The following is a 21470-nucleotide window of genomic DNA, read 5'->3' on the forward strand; positions in this document are numbered from 1 at the left end:
AGCTCTGCTGTAGTACGGCTCATTAAAAACAGCTGACACAATGGCAAAGGATCAGGCTCTACTGATAGTAGTCTATGGAAGCTGAGCGGACAAAGCCAGGCCAGAGCAGACCACTTACGAAACGGGTCTCCCTGCCTGCACACAGGGAGCTGGTGGAGGAATGAGCACTGGGCTAGGGAGGGAAGGAGGAAGAGGGTGAACCAGCAGGTAGGGTACCTCAATGCTATCTACCCTGTTCTCTGAAGTGACATGGAAAAAGATAACATAAATAGGTGCTATGAAAGCGGAGGTGTCAATGAGAGGATTTGTTGGGGGTGGGGTGGACTTACCGGTTGTGTGCTAGGTGAGTAGGGGGCATCTCTAATGGGACTGTCTGTCCTGTGGGGCTCAGTGGAGGATGCCTAGACAACACACAGAGAGACAGATTTTTAGCAGCTGTTACCTACTTTACTTTCCTGCTTATTGTGGAACACTTAAGACCCGGATTTCTGGACAACAGTGGGACTTCTGGGAAAGCCACCAGATTTCTGCAACCCTATTGGTGCTAGCAGACATGTCCTTGACCACATACACTTCTTATATCAGTCAACAAGCAGCTACCGCTGGACACCGTGCACTTTAGCATGTGTCTCTACTGTACCATGGTTACCGTTCCTTTCAAACTCATACTTGAGATGTTTAGGATCGAGGCTCGAGTCCCTCCTCACAGCTGTTGAGTGGACATTCCTACCAGTCCAGGACTTCTAGCGGGAACGTTCCACTGCAGAGTCCCTGCTGCCCTGTGCACTCCCACACTCATTCATAGCAGGACATTTCTCCATCTCAATTCCAACAGTCACATTGCTCATGGTTATTTTCAATGGGTTAGTGAAGGAGACATCCATCAAAACAGGTGACTTTACACATCTCCGTCATTCAAGTCATCTTGGCTGGTTGGTGATTAGCAATGATGAGGTCATACAATAGCAAGCGTGTATCCTTGACTACAGGGAGAAACGCCACGAAAATAAGTCAGATCAGTTTATTACCCTAATGGTTAAGTTACAATGGAAAACTCAAAAACACATCTCTCTCATAAACTCTGAGCTGAAACATTTATATTGGTGCGCAGAGACAAAGGGAAGTGCTACTCCTACACCATCCCACTCACTGTGCCACACACCATGCTGGCTAGAACCCACACATGCAGGCCGGCCGCTTGCCTTGCTGAACAACCAGGGCTGCAACTTGCCGCCGCTCCCGTAGCCCATGGGAGGCCCTGATAGGATACGCTCCGAGGGGGGGCGGCCCTTTCCCTTGCGATTGGCCACCAGGAAGGGGTTCTCACTGAAGTTGATTGGCTGGGAGTCCACCAGAATTTCCTCCTCTTCACCGGTAGGCGGGGCTTCCTGTCTAGCTACTTCTTGATTGAAGGAGGTGATGGAGGGACTCGGAGAGTGCTGTGACATGTAGAGGGGCTCGGCCTCTGTGATCATAGTGGGGCAGGACTGAGGCAGAGCATGGGGGTCCACGTGGTAGAGGGAGGTGGAGGGCTGCCCCAGGCCAAAGCCCAGGGGCTCTAAGGGGCCAGGACATTGGGTCTGCAGGGGGGCCTCCATGAAGGCAGTCACACAGACAGAGGGAGCGAACTGAGGAGGAGCCAGGGAGAGAGAGAGAGAGAGAGAGAGAGAGAGAGAGAGAGAGAGGGATAAAGGCATAGGAAAACGGAAATCAGAACAGAGGGATGCCGATAAAACACAGAAAGGGGGAGGGAGAGAGAGAACTGAGGAAGAGAAAAAGACCGATATATAAAGACGAGAGGGAAATACAGAGAAGGTAAAGTCCAAGCTAGATAACAAGAGACGGAGACTGATCTCCATGTGTTAAGAAATTAGATAAAGACTGGAGGAAAAGGAAGTGGCGACAGATGGGATAACACATATGGGGAGCAGTGTTGTGTAAAACGCTAAAATAGACACGCAGCTAATCTCAGAGTTAGACCCACTTGACACTCTGGCAGGCCAGATACCAGTCATCAAAACACAAAACTCATGTGTGACCAGCACTTAGTGCTACCAGCACATAGTGCTACCACCATGCTCAGAAAACAAGCCTTACGACACATCCATAGCCTAGTCAGCATCCAAAAACCCAGCTGCAAAATTTCAGTAACTTTGCCAAAAGTCCCCAGGTATTCCGGAAATCCCGGATTTCCTGCTTATTCCCTTCTGATTCTGGGAATTTTCCAAACGGAATATCTGGAAAAATTCTCAGCCTTACACTCAAATACCTACCGTCCAGGTCATGCGCAAAACATCGCTAATGCAGAAGGGCTTTCGGTGTATAAGGGAGGAGCACAGCCCATGTGACAGTTCATTTCATCTGGGGAGAAGGAGATTCGTTTTTTGATTCCCGTTATACCAGAAGCATTAAAGGGTTATCTATCCTTCTAGTTACGCTCACATTAACACTGGAGCAGCCTTCCCTGCCACCGCCTCTAATAAACCAAACGCCATCAGTACAGAAGACACTTAGGCTCCAATTTACTCTTTACATTACGAATCAGGCCTCAATACACTCCCCATACGGGACAACAGAAAGTTCATTACAGAAGCAAACCACAATGCCGGCCTTCATGCGTGACTAGATACAATACCGCACACAACTGTGAATAAGGTCCTTGGATAAAATAAATATTATTTAACCAGAACGTAGCGTCACAGGGTGTGTTCCACAGGCAACACAGGTTTCGATCAACTCAAAATGTAATGTGCAAAATATGCCATGGCTTAAAGTCGGACGAGGCTTAGTTACTTCAGAACTACATTGTCCCGTGCATTCCACGACAACGGCCTTGACACGTCATGACAATCCAAATGGCGTTGCTAAGAATACATGCAGTCTTGAATTGTGACACATTGTAGTGTCGTCTTGGCGGACATGCCGGTAAAAATGTCGCCTATAGTATTGGAGGTCAGTGGGGTCACCTGCTGGGGTGGAATGTGAACAAGTACCCTTTTGGCACAGGCTCGGAAGACAGTAGAAGACAGCTGGGGGGGGGGGGGGGGGGGGGGGCAACATGCCAACTGACGTTACCCAGCCGCCCTGGGAAAGGCTGGAGTCAAGTAAGTTTAATTACGAGACAATCCTGTTTACCGCATACTTTAATGCCAAGAAGCACTAATAATCTTCTGGTCATTGAACCCAGTGGTCCTCATTCCAACTGTAATGCATAGCCATAATGCAAGAACAGCTGCAGGAGATAGATATACATCTATCTAGGTTTAGCGTTTGCAGAAAAGCCCCATGGCTTAGTACAAGAGCTTAGATTCCTAATCTAACCACTGTGGCATAAAGAGAAAAAAAATATCTAGCCCAAATACCTCGAAATACAATAACCATCCCTACTACAAACTAAGCAAGGGGGAAAAAAGAGCAATTTTGTCACAAACTATAGCCTTGCCTATTCATTTATCTATGCAGACCCTAAAACAGTGACAGGTCTGAGACGGCCAAAGTCAGCACCTTGTCAGCTCATAAATCCTTAGTCATTCACATCGTTAGCAAAATGGCTGCCGTTCACACATGGAGCTGGAACACAGAACTGACACAAAGACGGTCCAGAAAGCATCTCAATGTACTTGAATAGACGAAGGAAGGAAACGCACAAGAAATGAGAAAGATAGGACGATAAAGAGAGAAAGACACAGAAAGTAGAGCACAGTCAACCCGCAGTCTTGTCTGACACTGTCCCTATACTCACTGTGGGCTGTTGGTTGAAGGGACCAGGGGTGCAGTAGCTCCACTCAGACCAAACTCTTCCAGGGACACTGACTGAATGACCGAGAACCCACATTGGGACACTCTCCCTCCCTCTTTTGCCCGCACCCCTCCGACTCCAATCTCAGCCAGGTTTAAAATAACCCCGAGCAGAGTCTGGGTGGTGTTGGGGGCAGCTGTCCCCCTCCCCCAAATCAACCCAGAGACTCCAGTGCTTTTTACTGTATCAGCTACCAACCATTTTGGCTGCATAATTTCCCTCCATCCCAGCAGATGATGTACATTCCTATGCAGCCTTTAGTTTTTCTTTGTGTACTCGCTCTTCCATTCGTCTCTGGCTTTCTTTCTTCTTTAGGCGATGTCTTTATGCCAAGGTGGACGCATCAACATAACCTGCAGTGCAACAGTAATCGTCTCCATTAACAATACAAATGGATCCTGTTTTGGGATGCAGTGCTTCATCAACACATCACAGAATTCAACGGAATGGTTAGGTTGCATTGTAGATGCTGCCGATTCTTTGGGCCTGGCATACGCTAGACAGGAAGCCCAAGACGTTGGCGAGAAACGCAGGAGTCAAAGTTGTGAACATTGGGGGGGGGGGGGGGGGGGGGGGGCATTTCAACATTCTCCCCCTGGCCTCCAGAGGCACCTGCTTGGCCTCTGGTCACAGAGTTTCCCGGGAAGATAAACAGGGCAGATTCCACAGGGAGGTCTATTCTGGTCGCAATGGAGCCATTTCCAAGATAGTCAGCAAACAAGTCCAGGCATTTCAACCCAGGCATTTCACAGCCTTAGTCAGGAATCACAGGGTATATATAAGAGTTACCTCATCATTTCACCGTAATCATCAAAATGGGGTTTGCGTTACCTTTCAAGTAAAATCCTTAAATTGTTAACTTCAATTTACCCTGTTGACCTTCTGCAGAGCGGTGGTGGGCAATGCGGCCAGCGTCCGGTAGTCCAGATTCAGAGGTCCAGTGCCAAGGTTCTGAGGGAACAGAAGGTTGAATGTCAGACCTACTGGGGGGGGGGGGGGACACATCCTGTCATACTACTCTCATGTGTCGCTCAGTAACTGACCAAAGCTACTTCGTCATTACATAAATATGTATTGAAGCACAAGTTTCCAGAACATTCCAATCCAAATATTATAGTAAATTCATCTGGACTGGAGATGTCCCCTTTGTGGTAGGGAGATGGTTGGTTGAGCTGAGGACTCGGAGGCCCAGGGGGTATCAGTCTCACCTCTGTCTCCTCTTCTAGCAGGCGAGTAGCCTCCTCACGCTCCAAGCGCATGCGCTCCTTCATCGAGAAAAGGGGGAGGTGGAGAGGAGGAGGACACCCAGCCACACACACACACACACGTGTAATTATAGAGAATGAGGGTGAAATGAGTGAAGGTGGGATGGAAAGTGAAATAGGCAAAAAGACAAACATGGAGAAATGAAGTGGCGGTGGGATGAGTGTAGATGGTGTACGGACGACCCAGACACATTGTGGGGGTAGGAGAAAGGGAGTGGGGGGGTAGGAAAGAAGATAAAAGGAGAGAAAGGATAGAATCCACACACATTAGAAAAGTGCTCAGTTTATTTGCCACAGTAGCAGCAAAAGCATGCGAGGGAGGACATGGCTACGTAGTCTCACTCACCACCTCTTCTCTCTCCCACTGGGACGTCTCTCGCGCTACCTCCACCTCCTAGGAAATAGATTTTTAGGTCAAAATGTTTCATATTAACACCATCCATTGTAGCCCGAGCACAGAACCTCACACTGGATTTCTGCGTCATATTATTCTCACCTTCTGTAGGATGTCTATCTCCTCAGGACTCAGGTCTCGGTCTATAGAGGAGATGCTCTCCATGCTGTTCTTACGCACGATGCCCGCCGCAAAGGGGTTGGCAATGATGCCCGGCGACGCCTGTGAAGACGCACAATAAACACAGCGTCCATTTTGAATCTGACTCTGCAACTGAGGGTCATTAACAACCCGGAATGGATGTCAGTTTCCCTTACCTCTATGGCGGCAGCGTTGCCTGGGTCGAAGCCGTCACACACCAGCATGAACAGTGTGTCTCCCACGGCGCGGAGAACGCGCACGGCCTCCGTGTGGGTCATGCCCAGCAGGCTGTGGTTGCTCACCTCCAGGATCCGCATGCCCACCAGCAGACGGCCGTCTCTGGCCGCTGCACCACTGGAGCTCACCTACAACGGGCAATGCAAGGGGGAGGGGGGGATAAGGCAATACCACTAATGGGAAAACCATCTACATTGGGGTAGTGGTTGACCCGGTGAGAAAGACAAGACGTAATGCCTAAAGGTACCTTGGATATGAAGATGCCCTCATCGGTGGCGTCGAAAGGGTTGCCAGCGTGGCCTTTGGCACCGCCACGTATGCTGATGCCCAGCTTCTCTCCAGTCTGCTTCTGGATCACTATCTCCTGTATAGGGACACATAGATCAGGATATGGGACTGTGTGTGTGGAGAAGGGGACAGAAGGTGTGTGTGTGTGCGTAGGCCTGTGTGTGTGCGTAGGCCTATTTCCGTGTACATGTGTGTTTACGAGACGTCACCTGCATCCCCGGCGGTGAGGGGTCTCTGCGCACCAGCATGCGGATCTCCTGTTTGTTGGAGAGCAAGGCTTTAACAGCCTCCTGGTGGGTGGCGTGGCGCAGGTCGATGGTGTTCACCTCCAGTATCCTGTCCCCGACCCGCAGCCCACTCTGACACGCCAAGCCATGCAGGATCACCTAGCACAGGCAGACAGAGGGTGAGATACACAAACCAGGAAACATGGGAGCAGGGAAAATATATATGAGAGGAGAGAGCGAGCGAGCGAGCCACCTTCGAGATGAAGACACCAGGCTCGCTGATGCCGAACGGATGACTGGCATGGTCGCTGCCTCCCACGATGCTCAGTCCCAGAGGGCCGCCCGCCTTCACCAACATCACTTCCTGTCAGGAGAGGAAGTGAAGCGACTAACGTAAACAATGTTGTCTATAAATTTTTATTTGAGGGACTTTGACTAGGACAGGGGCACCAGAAAAACAGTATCTGGAGAAAAACATCACAGACAGAGTGTTCCAGCAGACAAATACCAAATACACATTTCAACTCAGTACCTTAACCCAGAGAGCCCCCTATTTGACAAGACCACAAACCATCTATGGAACTACCATACCTACTTGTAAATGAGACTAGACACAGGCCTAAGCTCTTAGTCAATGGAACAGACCCCACTTCTTGGCATTATTCACTCTGAATAATACAGCATTTCACTGGGCCCCACTAAAACATCCTAGCATACAGTATTCAACTTAGGTTAAGACTAAGTCTTTGTACCATCGTCTCTTGAGCTGGAGAGCAGTTGAGATAAAGGCCAAATGAGAAGGCATTAAAACTGGAATAAATCTGAAGGTCCTTCATGGTAACTAACCACCACCTTCACCACACTGTACCATCTACCCTCTCTCCCTCAGTCTCACCTCGATGGGGTACTCGTCCTGCAGCGGCCGGCTCAGGTGGGTCCCGTGGGGCGAGTCGTCGTTGCCCTCCTCCTGATCAGGCGAGTCGGAGGTCTCTGGGGGCGGGGGGGAGTGGGCGCGGGCACGGGACAGGCCCGGGGAGCCCCCTGCGGTGCCCGGCTCGGCCTGGTCGCGCTCCACCAGGAGGGCGATGGTGGGGGAGGTGCCGGTAAGCAGCGCTACTGCCTGGTCATGCCTGGCCTCTGTCATGTCTACACCATTGATCTGAATCCAACGGCACAACCAATGAGGACGGGAATCAGTAGGCTGACTGACCAACCACAGTGTGTGACACTCAGGACTGGAGGCTCGGTGAGGGCGGACAGCCATGTGTTCAGACTCATGTCATTACTGAGTAGAAGAACATCACGTTGCCATAAAGCTGCAAATCATCACTGTAAAATAACTCTCAATCATCGCTCAATATAGTACATTGAGGTGTACCGTACCAAAGCAAGCCTGAGTGTTTGAGTGCATGTGTGACTGTGAGAGAGAGAGATAACTGAAGACACCAGGAGCCAGCATCCATACAGAGGAAGGGAGGCAGGCGGAGAGAGGAGAGAGAGGGAGGAGCAGAGGGCAAGCTAGCAAGAGAGGAGATTATCCTGGAAGCTACAGTAGGAGAAACCCTTTTCCAATATTCCAATCTCAAAAATTAGTCCTAAAAGTCCTGTCAACGCAATATACTATATTTAAGACTTTGGCCAATCTGAGTTATGTCCATTCTATCCAATTGCCTTGCTCACTGAAAACACTGAGGGCAATATCATATGATGACGGCCAAATGGGCTGATTGAGTCAGCAACGGCACGCAGAGTCGTTAATACTTCTCTACAGGGCCAGGCCGAGTGATACAGCTCCATCTCAGTACTGCTCCTAGACCTGGTCTTAAGCTGCAGAAATGCTCAACTATCCTATTACTTTGCAGGGGGAATTTGAAGATGGATTGCAGTCTGTAAACTTACATAAACGAGGTCCTGAGTGATTGAAGAAAAAGTGGCTGATTGGTCCTCTGGTCCAAGTGACAAACAGAAGCCAGCACTGACCATACAGTACCGGCTCTTACCATTGGCTGATATGCTTACTGTGGCTGCTGCTATGGTAATACATGCGGTTACCACGTCAGCCGTTCCAGAGTGTGTGTGTGTGTGTGTGTGTGTGTCCACCACCACACCCAACAGGCAAGGAGACACAATGTGCATTAGTGGCCATGCAGAGAGAGAGAGAGATAGGGAGAGAGGTGGCAAGAGCGCGAGAAATAGAGAGGTGGGAGAGAAAGAAAGAAAGCGTAAGAGAGAAGCAGAGAGTAGGTAGGAACAGAATCATTCATGGAGCCAAAGAGGATTTGGGAGAGAGAAAGAGAAACGGTTATGATTCAGAGAACGAGACAGGAGTAGCCATAGGAGACGAGGCCACCGCACCACACACAAACGTGACTGAAGTTAGCAAATGTTGAGATTGAATGAATCGAGATTGGTTCAGAAAAAAAAAAAAAAAAAAGCTGGAGGAGCCTGTACAAAATCATATCAAGGCCCTATCTTTGCAGCCAATGGACCATGGTCATAGGTATGGGCATGAGGGTACATGCAACTCTGGCAAGACCGTGCTACAGAATGAGAACACCATTACGATGCCAAAGAGAGGCGCGCACAGTGAAGCAGCATGCAGCAGGAACCTTGGCTTCAACTGTCAATCACATACATATCAGCTAAGGTCATGTTTGTCCAGCCGCTACGTCCCAAATGGTTCCCTATTCCCTATATAGCTCACTGCTTTTGACCAGAGCCCACAGGGAATATGGGTGCTATTTGGGACGCAGCCTAGATGGGCTGGCAGCAGCGGCACAGGACAAGCAGAGGCCCAATTCTCTCAAGTGGAATAAGTGTTAGTTGTCATTATAGTTGTGTTTGTTTTGGAAGTAGCAACCGGTGTGTGCGCGCTTGGTTGTCGAATGGGTGTGCGCTTGCTTGGTGTGTTTTGCAGGAAGTTGACACAAGCCGAACCCAAGCTAATCCAATTCATCTTAAGACAAGACTAGACTTGGGGATCATAACAGTGTAATGCGGAATACTTTGCTGCAGTAAGTTTTGCATGATCCCTTCACTAAAAGTGAACAAACGGAAGAATAGAAGTGGGAAAGAGTTGTCTTTCACTATGGCAGTACCTGATCAAAACCATCTGTCACAGTTACAAAAAGAACAGGCAGCCTTCATTTCAACATAGCTAAATGCGCTCACTATGCAGCAAGTCACTCCGGAAAACAGTGCTTGCTAAATGACTAAAATGTGTATGTTAACATTTCAACTAAAACATTGGCATGAAAAATCAAAGAATTTAAATGAAGACAGGAGGATGGGGCGAGAGAGAGGAGAGAAAAGCATTGGTGAGGTCCAAAATGGCTCTATTCCCTGGTCAAAAATAGTGCACCACACAGGGAATAGGATTCCATTTGGGACGGCTCCATGGGGCTAAAAACAGAGGAGTGGAGCAGTACTCACGGTGATGACCCTGTCCCCGACGCGGAGCGTGCTGTCTCGGTGGGCCGCCCCTCCCTCTGCGATTCGGGAGATGTAGATCCCCTGAAGAGACGGACAGAGTCAGGAGACCGATCATAATGCGACGCCCTTCGGTTTAACCTACAGTGACGTGTCTGCTAGCTGTGTACCTGGTCACCCAGGGAGGGTAGGGGGTGAGACTGGTGCAACAATACAATGCTAGCTCCATCACTGCCAGTCAGTCTATTCTGGGATGGCGGTTACCACAGGGTCAGCAGGGGACGTCCCATAACGACTACTTCACACAGCCAGAACAAAATATAGCCTTGCACGCCTATATTCACGGTCACTAGTCTAATGCTGCTCTCAATAGTTGGCTTGGGCTTGTTCAGAAGTATTGTGTTGGGTTGTGAGCACAAGAACGTCATAATGCCTTTTATTACACTCCACTACCAACAACTACGCAAACAAATCCAATATTTAGCTGAAAACCTATACAAAATATTGAGAGGTCGCACTCAACAAAAATGGTAATAATTCAATCCTACTGCAGTAAATAAAGTTCAGAGGTTAAAGTTCAGAGGTGGCTAAGGCTACAGGCCAGTAACACCTCATGGACAACAGAGTCCGCCGCTCACGGTGACACGGAGACCCTGAGCCCTCCAGTCCCTTTGCCTGAAGAAGAGAGTTCCACACGCTGCAAGGATGACCAAACTCCTCTTTGGACTTACAAACGATTAAATCAAACTTTATTTGTCACATGCTCCGAATACAACAAGTGTAGCGTTTACCGTGAAATGCTTACTTACAAGCCCTTAAACAAACAGCGCAGTTCAAGCAGAGTTAAGAAAATATTTACCAAGTAGACTAAAGTAATAATAAAAAGTAAAACAATAAGAATAACGAGGCTATATACAGGGGGCACCGGTACCGAGTCAGTGTGCGGGGGTACAGGCTAGTTGAGGTAATTTGTACATGTAGGTGAAGTGACTATGCATAGATAATAAACATCATGTACACGTGCAGACAGTGCAGGCCTACTCCTAGCCCGCCTCAACAGAGACCATCTTGATCCATTCCAGAAAAGGCACAACATGACTTAGACTCCAGCGGTGAGCGTGCGTCTCAGTTTCTGTCCGTGGGCTCCCTGGGCTGTGGGGGTCTGTTTGAGAGCAGTATTGCACAGGACATGTAGCCATGAACGTGGCCAATGCGGTGGCCCCAAAAAATACCCACATCCCAGTTACACAGGACCTATCAGGTGTCAAGGCTCGCTATTCATATCTGTCTCCTTGGCGACGGCTGTAAAACGTCAGGAGTGGAAAAGTGGCTGTCTGAATGATGGAAACCTTGGAGGGGTTGAAGGCTATGACTGGGCATTAAACAGAAATAGATAGGAAACGTACCACTCCTGACTAGACTTCTCCCTCTAATGCTGTAGCTAGTGCAGTTAGAAGGTGCCGTTGACTTGTGAAGTGGGACAACCTGACACCACACACGGTGTTTCACCACGAAGGAATTAAATATTCATCAGGGATGAAATGGCGTCCAATACTCCTCCACCACACGACCTAGATATGGAAACTCTACGGCGTGCCTCACTGTGTCTACTGTACATTCAACAGGTACGTGTGTGACTGTGTCTGCTGTACACTAAGGACGCGCGCCTCTCTCACCAAGTCCCCCGTGCGGTAAGCTGTGGAACCCTTGCCCCCGGCGATGCTGAAGCCCAGGCCCTTGTCGTTGCGGACCAGGCAGGCAGACCGCCTGTGTCGGGGGCCTGCGGGGGAGCTGGCCTCCATGCAGAAGGGCAGCCCGCTGGCCCGTCTCTCCCGGGGGAAGTAGTCGTCCTCGGGCCTCAGCGGCGTGGTGGTGATGGCGTTCTCCGGCTCCACCATGTGCTCCCGGATGACGCTCATGGAGACGGCGGTGCCCGAGCTGCGCAGGGCTTCTACCGCCGTGTGGTGCTCCGCCCCCTGGAGGGCCACGCCGTTCACCTGAGAGGGAGGAAGCAGAGACCATGGTTCACATGGCTCTCTCTACAGTCAAAAGGCCTGTTCATGTAGACCATGAACGCAACACCTTATTGTGCGTGCACAGACTTTACCTCGAGGAGTTTGTCTCCCACTTTGACCCCAGCCCTGGCCGCAGGTCCGTCCTCAGACACCCTGGAGATGAAGATGCCCTGGAGGGACAGACAGACGGACGGACTCTAGTACACAGACACAAGGCCCAATAGGTCCGCAGAATAGGAAAGCGTCCCAAATAGTACCCTGTTCCCCATGTAGTGCACTACTTTTGAACCGGGGCCTGTAGAGCAGTAAATGGGGAATATGGGACGCAGCCCATCGGTACATTTAGGAGTGTCCACAGCGGTCCTCGGCCCTCACCTCATCATCCCCCTTGTAGGGTGTGGATCCCTTTCCTCCGGCTATGCTGATGCCCAGACCCCCAGTTTGCCGTAGAATGGTCAGGTTGTGCTGGAAATGGAGGAGAGCGGGTCAGCGCACTGAGTGGAGACGCCCCCATACAACAGCCCTATCGTCAGATAGACAGGCTGGGACAAGAGGGATGAGGACTGCGGCATTGACACAGACTAGGGACAGACAAGACAAGACAGGGGCTACTCTGGTCTCAGGGCTAAACTCAACTCAAGTGTATGTTGAATGAGGGGGGAAAAAACAAGAGCGTGTTGCCTTGCATCTCACATTGCAGAGTAGCTACATGAACTTATCAAAAGGCGGCCATTTTGCCGTTGAAGCAGGAAGAAAGCAGTATCATTAAACAGTAGTACTAAACTAATTACCCATCATATCACAATGCATTGACATTAGCCCAAAGACACAGTGAAACAACTGGACAAACACGTATTGCTTTTGACATAAAAACAGTTCCAGACACTAGCACGAAGGTGTGTATTTGAGGAGGGGGCTGTATGTAACACAATACTATGTCATGGAACAGTCACAACGGTGGGGGGGGGGGGGGGGGGGGGGTACACACACGAGACACTACGAATCATAACATGTATGGGTCTGAACTGGGTGTGTGAATGCTGTCCGCGCAAGCCATGCAGAGTGGGGGGGTGAGGGTGAGAGATAAGTGGGAGCGAGAGAGGAAAGAGAGAGTTGAGTGAAAGTGCTGCGTTGGTGGTGGGGGGGGCAGCAGAGGGTGATTCCGTTGGGTCGTCAACGACGACAAGGCTCCGTTCTCTCACAAACTCGTTGTCACCGTTGCAAAATGCAAACACGGGCACATGACGCACATGCCAACCAATCCACAGGCATCCTCACCAGAAGTGCAGTCACTCACCAAGGATTCCCCCATAAATCCGAGCCACACAATCACTCCATTATGAACCGTGTTACATCTTTGAAGGTCATTTTAACCAAATGAATGATCAAATATACTTTTATGCCATTACGAGGTACATACCACCATCGACAAATCACCAAAATGGAATCTCTCGTGGAAGAATGGTGTTGCATCCCTCCTATAGCGTTCCAGAATCTATGCCAAGGTGCATTGAAGCTGTTCTGGCTCGTGGTGGCCCAACGCCCTACTGAGACACTTTGACTAGCACCAGTGTTACACTAGCATATACACTTACGTTATACTGGGGAAACTGAGTTGTTTCCATAGCTAGGGCTGACAGTGAGGACTTGTGAAGAGCAGAATCAAGAACCTCTGCATAATCAAGACAGTTGCTTTGTGAGAAGGTGTTAAAGTTCACATTCAGCCATTGTTCCGTAAATACCAGCTGAAAAGTACCAGTGGTCTGGCTTTGACCCCAAGTGAGAGCAGGTGTGCTGGAGTCATGGCCCAGAGACACGGGTGCCAGCCCGCATAGATGGAAATAGAAAAGTCTGAGACTTTTGGGTAAAACACTGGGGTAAATCCTGAATGGAAATGCACCACGCATGTCGGCGTTTCCTTTATTTTGGCAGTTACCTGTAATGCTACCACTCAAATGGCACCATCCTATCATTTCAAAACGAACGTTAATATAATACAAAAATAAAAATATCCATCCCAAACAATGGACATTTAACCAGAATCGTATTTACTGTGTCAGGTGTTTCACATATCCTTGGTGTCTCTATTGAATGTTAAGTTCTGAACAGAACTGATAAGCTGCTCGGTGGTTCTTGAGCTATTCATCAGAGCAGATCATTGAGCAAAGTGCTTACACGCTGGACTGAAATCACCGTACAGCCAGGCGGAGTCCCAAATGGCACCCCATTCCCTACACAGTGTGCTACTTTTGACGTCAAAAGTAGTGCACTATGTAGGGAATAGGGTGCCATTTGAGACGTAGCCCCGGTGTGTTTCTTTTTCCTACGTTGATAGATGGACGGTGTGGTACCAGAGGAAACGGCTGGTTTTGGCATACCATTCAACTGTTATTTCATGATGCACATGTTCTCACAAAAAGGTATGCAATTATTTTAGATATGTTTATAGAAGACACATTTGTCCTGGTTAGAAGTTCCATCTGTGTGGGCCAGATCCCTGCTAGTGCCTGGTGAGAAACTAAAACCTGAAAGAAGACGGACCTCCATCACAGAGAGCAGCACAAGCAGCCCATTCACTCCAGGGCCTCTCAGCCTGAACAGGGGGATGAAGAAGAGGAGAAGAAGAAGAGGGGGGGGGCGAGCCACAGCGTGGTAGAACCCGACAATGGGGTAGGACGTCATTGAATGGTAACCAGCTTTGCACCAGATAAAATCTACCCACCTTTCTTACAATTCGTATAACCTTATTGTTACAGATATCATTTGAATCCTATAACCCTCTGTCCATTTTGGTCCCCTTCAAGTTCTGTTAGTCCGCTTCGAGTTCTATCACGCTGGTGGTCCAACAGAGAGTTGTGGTGAACATTTCCCTGGCGATTGGCTTGGATTAATCATGGATTTTTGTGGGCTATTTTTTGGTTCCCCTCTGAGAGCCAGCGGGTGGGTGAATGGGTGAGTGAGTGGGGGAACGAGAGAGAGAGAGGGGGGGGGGTGGATGGATGGAGTGAGAGAGAGTAAGTACAGACCTCTTCCTCCTCAATTCGAGCAGGCTCAATCAGCAGATTATTGACTTGATCAAATGACACCCCCTGTTAGGACAGGAACCAGCGAGAGGCATGCGGATTAGTGAGGCCAAAATAACTAAATATGCACACAAGCATACTCCAACCAAAACAAAAATCGGATAAATCAAAAACAGAACACCGCACACACACGCATACAAACACGTCAAAGAACAATAACACACACACACACATTCAGCCACAGGGATAAACCCCATAAGGTCATATCCACGATTGTATAGTGGTTGAACTAGGGACTACATTTGATACGGCCAATTTCATCGCCAGTTGAGGTCATTTGAACAGTGGCAACATCGGTCACACACATCACTCACTCCCCAGCCACCAGAAGCGGAAGCAGGCAGGGGTGGAAACTCGAGACCCAGGATGAGGTGAGTTACAGGCCACACGGGGAGGGCAGCTTGTGTTCAGAAAGAAAAGCGGGGGAAAGAAAGCAGTGGCTCCCAGCGCAAAGTCCCCTCCAGCCTATAGACAGACACCACAGGAAACCCTGTTCCCCTTTGTAGTCATTTCATTTACACACGTTCTACTGTGCAGCAGTCGTTTTTCAGATTGATTACAAACATGATTGACAAGTATCTACAAGTACTACTCAAAAAACCCAGGAATCAGATCATTATATCCAAACACCTCAAATCAACATTAGATATTGTATGACTTTGCATGTACTCCAAGTGATTGTGTTTGCAGAGCTAAAAAGGTGACAGCCTCACACAAAATAATTGTGAAAAGCCATTGGTGCGTTTCCCTTCAATGTGAAATCTGCAGCAAAATGGTGAGAGATTGTTCCGTGCTGTAGGTGTACATTTAGCAAAAAGCGGTTTGTCTGGGTCTCAACATTTCCACCTCGGCCAAGAGAAATTCTGGATGGTCGGTAGACAATCAGGCACCACACAGACATACACGCCTCCATCATTCAACGCACATTAGTTAGCAGCGCTAGTGGTGATTACGATTAATAATCAATTTGAATACAATAATTGTCTTCCGAGTCATACATTTCAAGAGCCATATCCACAACACTCTCACTAACACACAAATGTAGGAAAGCAGGTAAGGGAAAGTTCATTAACCAATTAAAAACACAACAGCAGACAGCAAATGATACGGAGAGAAGCATAGTACTGAGGTGGGCAGACAGAGGCATGGTGAAGGAGGCCAGCAGGAGGCCAGCATAGGAGTCTAGTGCACAGCTGATGGGGTTGGGGATTCATCATCTTCACTTTTTACTAAGCAGATTTGATGGGTATTATTGATAAGTAGTCCTTGAGATGCTCAGAGGAGCCACAAGAGGGAGCTCCACTCTGAGCAGTCTGGGTAGTGTGTGGATAAAATAATATGTGTTTGTCCAAAATGGCACCCTATTCCCTGTATAGTGTACGACTTTTGACCAGGGATTAAGGAGACATTTGGTACACAGCCTTTGACTAAAGGAGTGAAACGTGTCCATGTCCGAAGCGTTTAAACAACTGACACCTGATTTGGTGTGCGCTGGTTGTCCGTTCGTAAGACCGTCGGTCTGTCTGACGACATATACAAAACGTTTATCAAATACTGTTAATGAGAAAATCCACTCGTTAGTTATTATGTCTTTTATCAAGTTACCGAATACCGGCTGCCGCCGTCTGTGAACGTAAGAACGAGACCTGCTTGTGTGGGACAGAGAGAGCAACGTAAAAGCACGAGTGCAAAGCCATAAGACAACTCCCGGCAAACATCCCCGGCAAACATCCCCGTATCCATTGGTTTGTTTTTCCTATGCACAGCAACACGTCATGCAATGTCATCTCCTATATCGAATCCAATGCCAGCAGTCCAGACCGAATGCAGGTTGCATGGTGACAGATCGACGGGGAGCTTCTATGCACTTGCGTGTCTAGGGGGTGCATAGAGGCGAGCTGCAGGCCAGTAACATGTCAGCGTGAAGAGAGAAGGTGTGCAAGAGCTTCATTCAACTGTCAGCTTCATGAGGCAAAACGCAAAAGGAAAAACTAGTCCCATGGTTGTCCTGGCTAATTTGAAGTTGGGATAGATGGTTAGGGCGTGGAGTTTCGCGTGACCAGCTGACCCGTTAGTCTAGTTATCAGAAAAAACATGAGGGCCCTGAACACGATAGCTGCATGATATGATAGTGTGTTCATTTCAGTTTAGTACAACTACTCATTATAGACTATGTTCATATTGTAAACATGTGTTCTCTACCCCCCCACCCCACCAGGAGCCCAGGTTACCTTGACCGGCTGCAGGGAGGAGTTGGCATGAAGCAGACTCCTATCCTCCAGCTCTGGCTCTTCTATCCTGTTGTGGCGCTGTGGAGTTACCATACACTCCTCCCCTTCCTCCTCCTCCTCCTCCTCCTCCTCCGGGGCAGTGTGGTGCGAGGCGGGGTGTTGGGCCAGGTGAGCGTCGGGGCTGAAGCCCTGCAGTAACGCGGCCACCGCCTCGGGTTTTGGCAGCTTGGTGATCTTGAAGTTCTTCTTGTAGTGCGGCGTGTCCTTCCTGATCAGACGCTGCTTCTCCGTGGGGAACTGGGGCCTCTGTTGTTCCTCTTCGGAGCTGTGTGGGACCCCATCCTCGCCCTCCTCATCGCCACCATTCTCGTCCCCACCCCGGTACACAGGCTCCTCTGCAAAGTGCACCGTGGGCTGGTGGGAGAGGGGATGGTGTGAGTAAAGGGAGAGAAAGAAAGAGCAGGAAGGAAGGGATCGTATTCAAGACGAGGACATCTCTCAAGTTACTGTTATGCATGATTAATTAATTGACCTGACCAGGAGAAAGTGTATAACTAGGGAACATAGTTTTTCCTGGCCAAGTAAAACTCCAGGTCTTAAAAGGCAGCTCCAGTACTAGGAGGTGATTGTAACAGACTGTCATAGTAGTGAATAGTGGAACTCACCTCTACGTACTCCACCTCCATCTCATCTAGCTCCTCCTCCTCCTGGGGCCCACGCCCACCCACCAGGTCTGTGGTCATCAGGCCCCGCCTCTCTTCGTGGGAGTTGGCCGAGGCCGTGCTGTTGGACGCCGCAGAGTCGTGGCTCTGATTGGACAGATCGCTCAGCCGCTTCTCCTGCAACCACCAATCACACGGGCGGAATGTAAAAACAGGTAACACTCAGAGGTAACACTCAACAGGTAACAATCAGATGCTGTCAGAACGTTACACAATGACCCATGACGCTGACACTGCCCAGAAAGAACCCACTTCTTACTTGGGATACACATGCTTTACTTTGTGTGCCCGTCTCCCAAATGGACCCTAGTCAAAAGAAGTGCACTATAAATGGGCAATAGGGTAACATTTAGGACGCAACCTTTTATTTATATTTGTGCTCATGGATCTCAAGTACGGTGCCATGTAGGATGTCCAGTGTCGTGTTGGTGATGTGTTGTACCTCAGCACCAGGGGACTCCGTCTCTCCATCAGCTCTGGAAGTGTAGGCCTCATTCCTCCTCTCCTCAATCCCTTTCTTCATCACTTTCAGCTCACTGTGGTGTGGTGTCGCCCGCCGCTGGAGACCCTGTACACACGCACCAGTAAACTCCCCAGACTGACAGTCAATTACAGACAGTCCTCCTCAGGCAAACAGTAAATCAAGACCCAAGGACAAAGTAGGACCGACTTGTGACGCTGCCGAAACAATGACTGATTGTCTGACTGGACGCCCTCTCCATCATGTTACTTTCACCCGATGCCCTGTCAGATCAGAGGTCATAGTGGGAATGGAATGGACAAGGAAGCGAAGTTGAGAGCCAGCCATCGAGTGCTTCACTTTAGAATGTGTTTAGCTCGCGCAGTGCAGGAGTCACGTGAACAAAGCTCCTTATCAGCGACCGGGGTTCAATCCACACGTCCGCCATTCCCCACTCTTTCTCCCACCTGCCTGTATCCCCCTCTCATTTCATAACTGTCCAAATAAAGTGCCAAAATAACCTACAAAATGTATTTAAAAACAAAGTGTATTAATTCTCTCGTTACTCATTGTGTATTATGTACTACTAGTGTTATAATTTGTCTCTGCATTGTTGGGAAGGGCCTAATAGGTAAGCATTTCATTGTTCGTCTACACATGTCGCTTATGAAGCATGTGACAAATACAGCTGTATTTTGATTTCTCTTACCCTGCGCTCCGCGGCCGCCTCGTCGTCCTCCGCCTCCTGCTTGGTGGTCTCCTCCTGGAACTGGATGACTGACACGCGGTTCAGATTGCTGTCTGTCCAGCTGTCGTCCACACTGTTCTGGAGCAAGTTCTCTGTAGGGAGAGACCGGATTGAAGAGAGAGACCGAGTTACAAATCAGGTCGGACCTTCCAACAACTAACAAGATAATGAATTACTGGATTGAAAAAAATAATGTTTTGATGGTACATGGGATGAATGGATGTTAGGAGAAGTGATGGTAACTAAATCTGGGTTGAGCGCGACAGGAGAGCGAGAAGGACTTTGGGTTATAAACACAGGCTACGCTTCCAATAGTTAACATTAGATGAAAGCAGGATAGATGAGCATTTTCACTGGACTCAAACGGTCATCGTTATGGAGCAGGGAGCTAACGGGCGTTACTGGCCTGCTACGTAAGACGTGTAACTGTGACCAAGCGCCAGACGCTCCTATTCACTTCAATGAGACCTAAGCGGCACGGGTCCAGGATGGGGTTTTTATTTTCAAGATCTCGATGCACAGCTCACAACCGAGAACAATTGATCAAGTGGCTTTGCACACGCTGTTCAAACGTTACACTTCCAGCGTAGCAGGTGAAACACCTACCGTGTAGCCCTTATGTTAGAGGAAGTGAAGGAAAGAGGATTTGCAGAGAGAGAGAGTGAAGAAATAGGTAAAGAAAGTCTGTAAATAGTGAAAAACCTAGGACAAAGCTGAGAACAGAGGTAGTGAGAGAGGAGGAAGAAGATCATGATGAAGATGACAGTGGTGTAAGGCTAACTCACCCAGGCTAGAGGAAGGCTGCTGGGGTAGCAGGTAGCAGGTGAGCACCTTCTCCCCGGTGTTCTCCTCATCCTCCGTCTGGAACTTGAGCATGGGCTGGGACTGGTTCTCTGCCAGCCACATGGCCTTCAGGTTGAGGTTGGCCAGGGCAAACGGGAGGTTCTGTAACCTGTGCACACCACACAACACCGTTAACAACATGGACGCAACATATGGAAAGTACTATTCTGATTTATAAGAATACATCCGGTGTGGCTCAGGTGATAGAATATTGCGCTGGCAACGTCAGGACCGTGGGTTCAGTTCCTGCTGAGGCAATATGAAATATGAAAATATATGCACGCCCTGCCGTAACTCGTTTTGGAAACAGTGTCTGCTAAACTGCATATATTACATTACTATTCAATTGTAAGGCTTGATAAAAAAATGATCAAACGAAAGAGCTCAGACGACTTGAGGAGCGGCGATACTAGATATAAGAGAGGATCGCACCAGCGAGTTGCGGGACCTATATGGGAGGCGTAGCGGGGTTACCTGTTCCCTGCCACGTCTAGCACGTGGAGCTCGGTGGCGTCGGCCAGTTGAGCAGGCAGCTTGGCCACACGGTTGTCCCTGAGGGAGAGCACGTTGAGGCTGGCGCAGCCGCCCAGCTCATCGGGCACGCTGCCCAGCCGGTTGCGGTCCGCATTCAGGTTGGTCAGCTTCTTCAGCTTGCCCAGCGAGCGAGGCAGAGTCTACAGAATTAAACATTTACACATTTCATGAATATTAAAAATAATGCATCTCAAGGGGGTTGTTAAAAGGCAATGAACTGTACATTTGTTCTGAACCAAAGAAACTTGGTTATAAACGCAGTGGTTCTGCACCTGTAAGAGGTTCTCGGTCAGCACGAGCTCCGTCAGGTTCTCACACTCTCCTATGGAGTCGCTCAGGTGGGTCAGTCGGTTCTGGTCCACTTTCAAGATGGACAGCTGCTTCAGAGAGCCTGGAGAAACAACATAACATCGAGTCAGCCGGGTCGTATTCATTAGCGCACAACGTAGCAAAGCGTTTTGTAACGGAAAATGAAAGCGTGTTTATTGGACAAGTTCAGGTCCCCTTTGAAGTCAGTTATTGTCTGTTTGGTTCATAATGAACATGAGCAAGCTTTTATGTCAATTTACTAGCATTATTTCCCCAATAGGGGGCAGTATAGTTCTTCATGAGTCAAGTGCATTACCTTCAATTGCATTCATGCAACGATAATGTCCATGGGTCTACTTATTGGTAAAAAGCAGTACTTTAAAAAAAGTTCAGTTTGACAATGAAGCTACTGTGTAAACCAGTTCAGGTGAATAAGGTACTGTACAAAGGGACAGAATGCCATCAGTTAATATTTTCTCCCTCCCTCCTTGCATCCCTCTCCTTCTCACCTATGCTGTCAGGGACCACCTCCAGGAGGTTTTGTGTGAGCAGCAGGTCAGTGAGGGCCAGCAGGCCGCTCAGCTCCGAGGGCAACTCCTCCAGGCGGTTCTCTGACATGTCCAGACACACCAGCCTCCGCAGGTTCCCCAGCTCCTACAAACACAGGCACACACACACACAGGCACAGCAATGTCGTTTTTAGTGTGAATACTCACTCAAATGTACGTGATGGGTTTCATACTGA

The 21470-nt window shown here is 49.0% G+C and overlaps 1 protein-coding gene across 15 annotated transcripts in view; it reads right to left on the bottom strand.

Moving 5' to 3' along the window:
- LOC129859353 (protein scribble homolog) overlaps positions 1–21470 on the bottom strand; it is a 107200-nt gene that overhangs the window by 12790 nt on the left and 72940 nt on the right. For 11 of the 15 annotated variants that reach the window (XR_008760152.1, XM_055929018.1, XM_055929013.1 and 8 more), the window contains exons 8-31: positions 21235–21379; positions 20689–20807; positions 20357–20556; positions 19825–19991; positions 19001–19131; positions 18274–18399; positions 17775–17948; positions 17110–17523; positions 14822–14884; positions 12171–12260; positions 11888–11965; positions 11457–11777; positions 9784–9864; positions 7247–7510; positions 6605–6715; positions 6334–6510; positions 6084–6200; positions 5776–5964; positions 5561–5680; positions 5411–5458; positions 5008–5064; positions 4670–4750; positions 330–401; positions 119–172 (exon numbers count right to left, since the gene is read on the bottom strand). Coding sequence is in view for 14 of the 15 variants with exons in the window: in XM_055929018.1 (XP_055784993.1) it covers positions 119–172; positions 330–401; positions 4670–4750; positions 5008–5064; positions 5411–5458; positions 5561–5680; positions 5776–5964; positions 6084–6200; positions 6334–6510; positions 6605–6715; positions 7247–7510; positions 9784–9864; positions 11457–11777; positions 11888–11965; positions 12171–12260; positions 14822–14884; positions 17110–17523; positions 17775–17948; positions 18274–18399; positions 19001–19131; positions 19825–19991; positions 20357–20556; positions 20689–20807; positions 21235–21379 (3399 nt within the window). In the remaining variant the exon portion in view is untranslated. The remainder of the gene's footprint in view (positions 1–118; positions 173–329; positions 402–4669; positions 4751–5007; positions 5065–5410; positions 5459–5560; positions 5681–5775; positions 5965–6083; positions 6201–6333; positions 6511–6604; positions 6716–7246; positions 7511–9783; positions 9865–11456; positions 11778–11887; positions 11966–12170; positions 12261–14821; positions 14885–17109; positions 17524–17774; positions 17949–18273; positions 18400–19000; positions 19132–19824; positions 19992–20356; positions 20557–20688; positions 20808–21234; positions 21380–21470) is intronic. The other 4 variants (XM_055929022.1, XM_055929015.1, XM_055929017.1 and 1 more) reach the window with 3 other exon arrangements.

Source organism: Salvelinus fontinalis, chromosome 7 (genome assembly GCF_029448725.1).
Source record: "Salvelinus fontinalis isolate EN_2023a chromosome 7, ASM2944872v1, whole genome shotgun sequence".
NCBI classification, from domain to species: Eukaryota; Metazoa; Chordata; class Actinopteri; order Salmoniformes; family Salmonidae; genus Salvelinus; species Salvelinus fontinalis.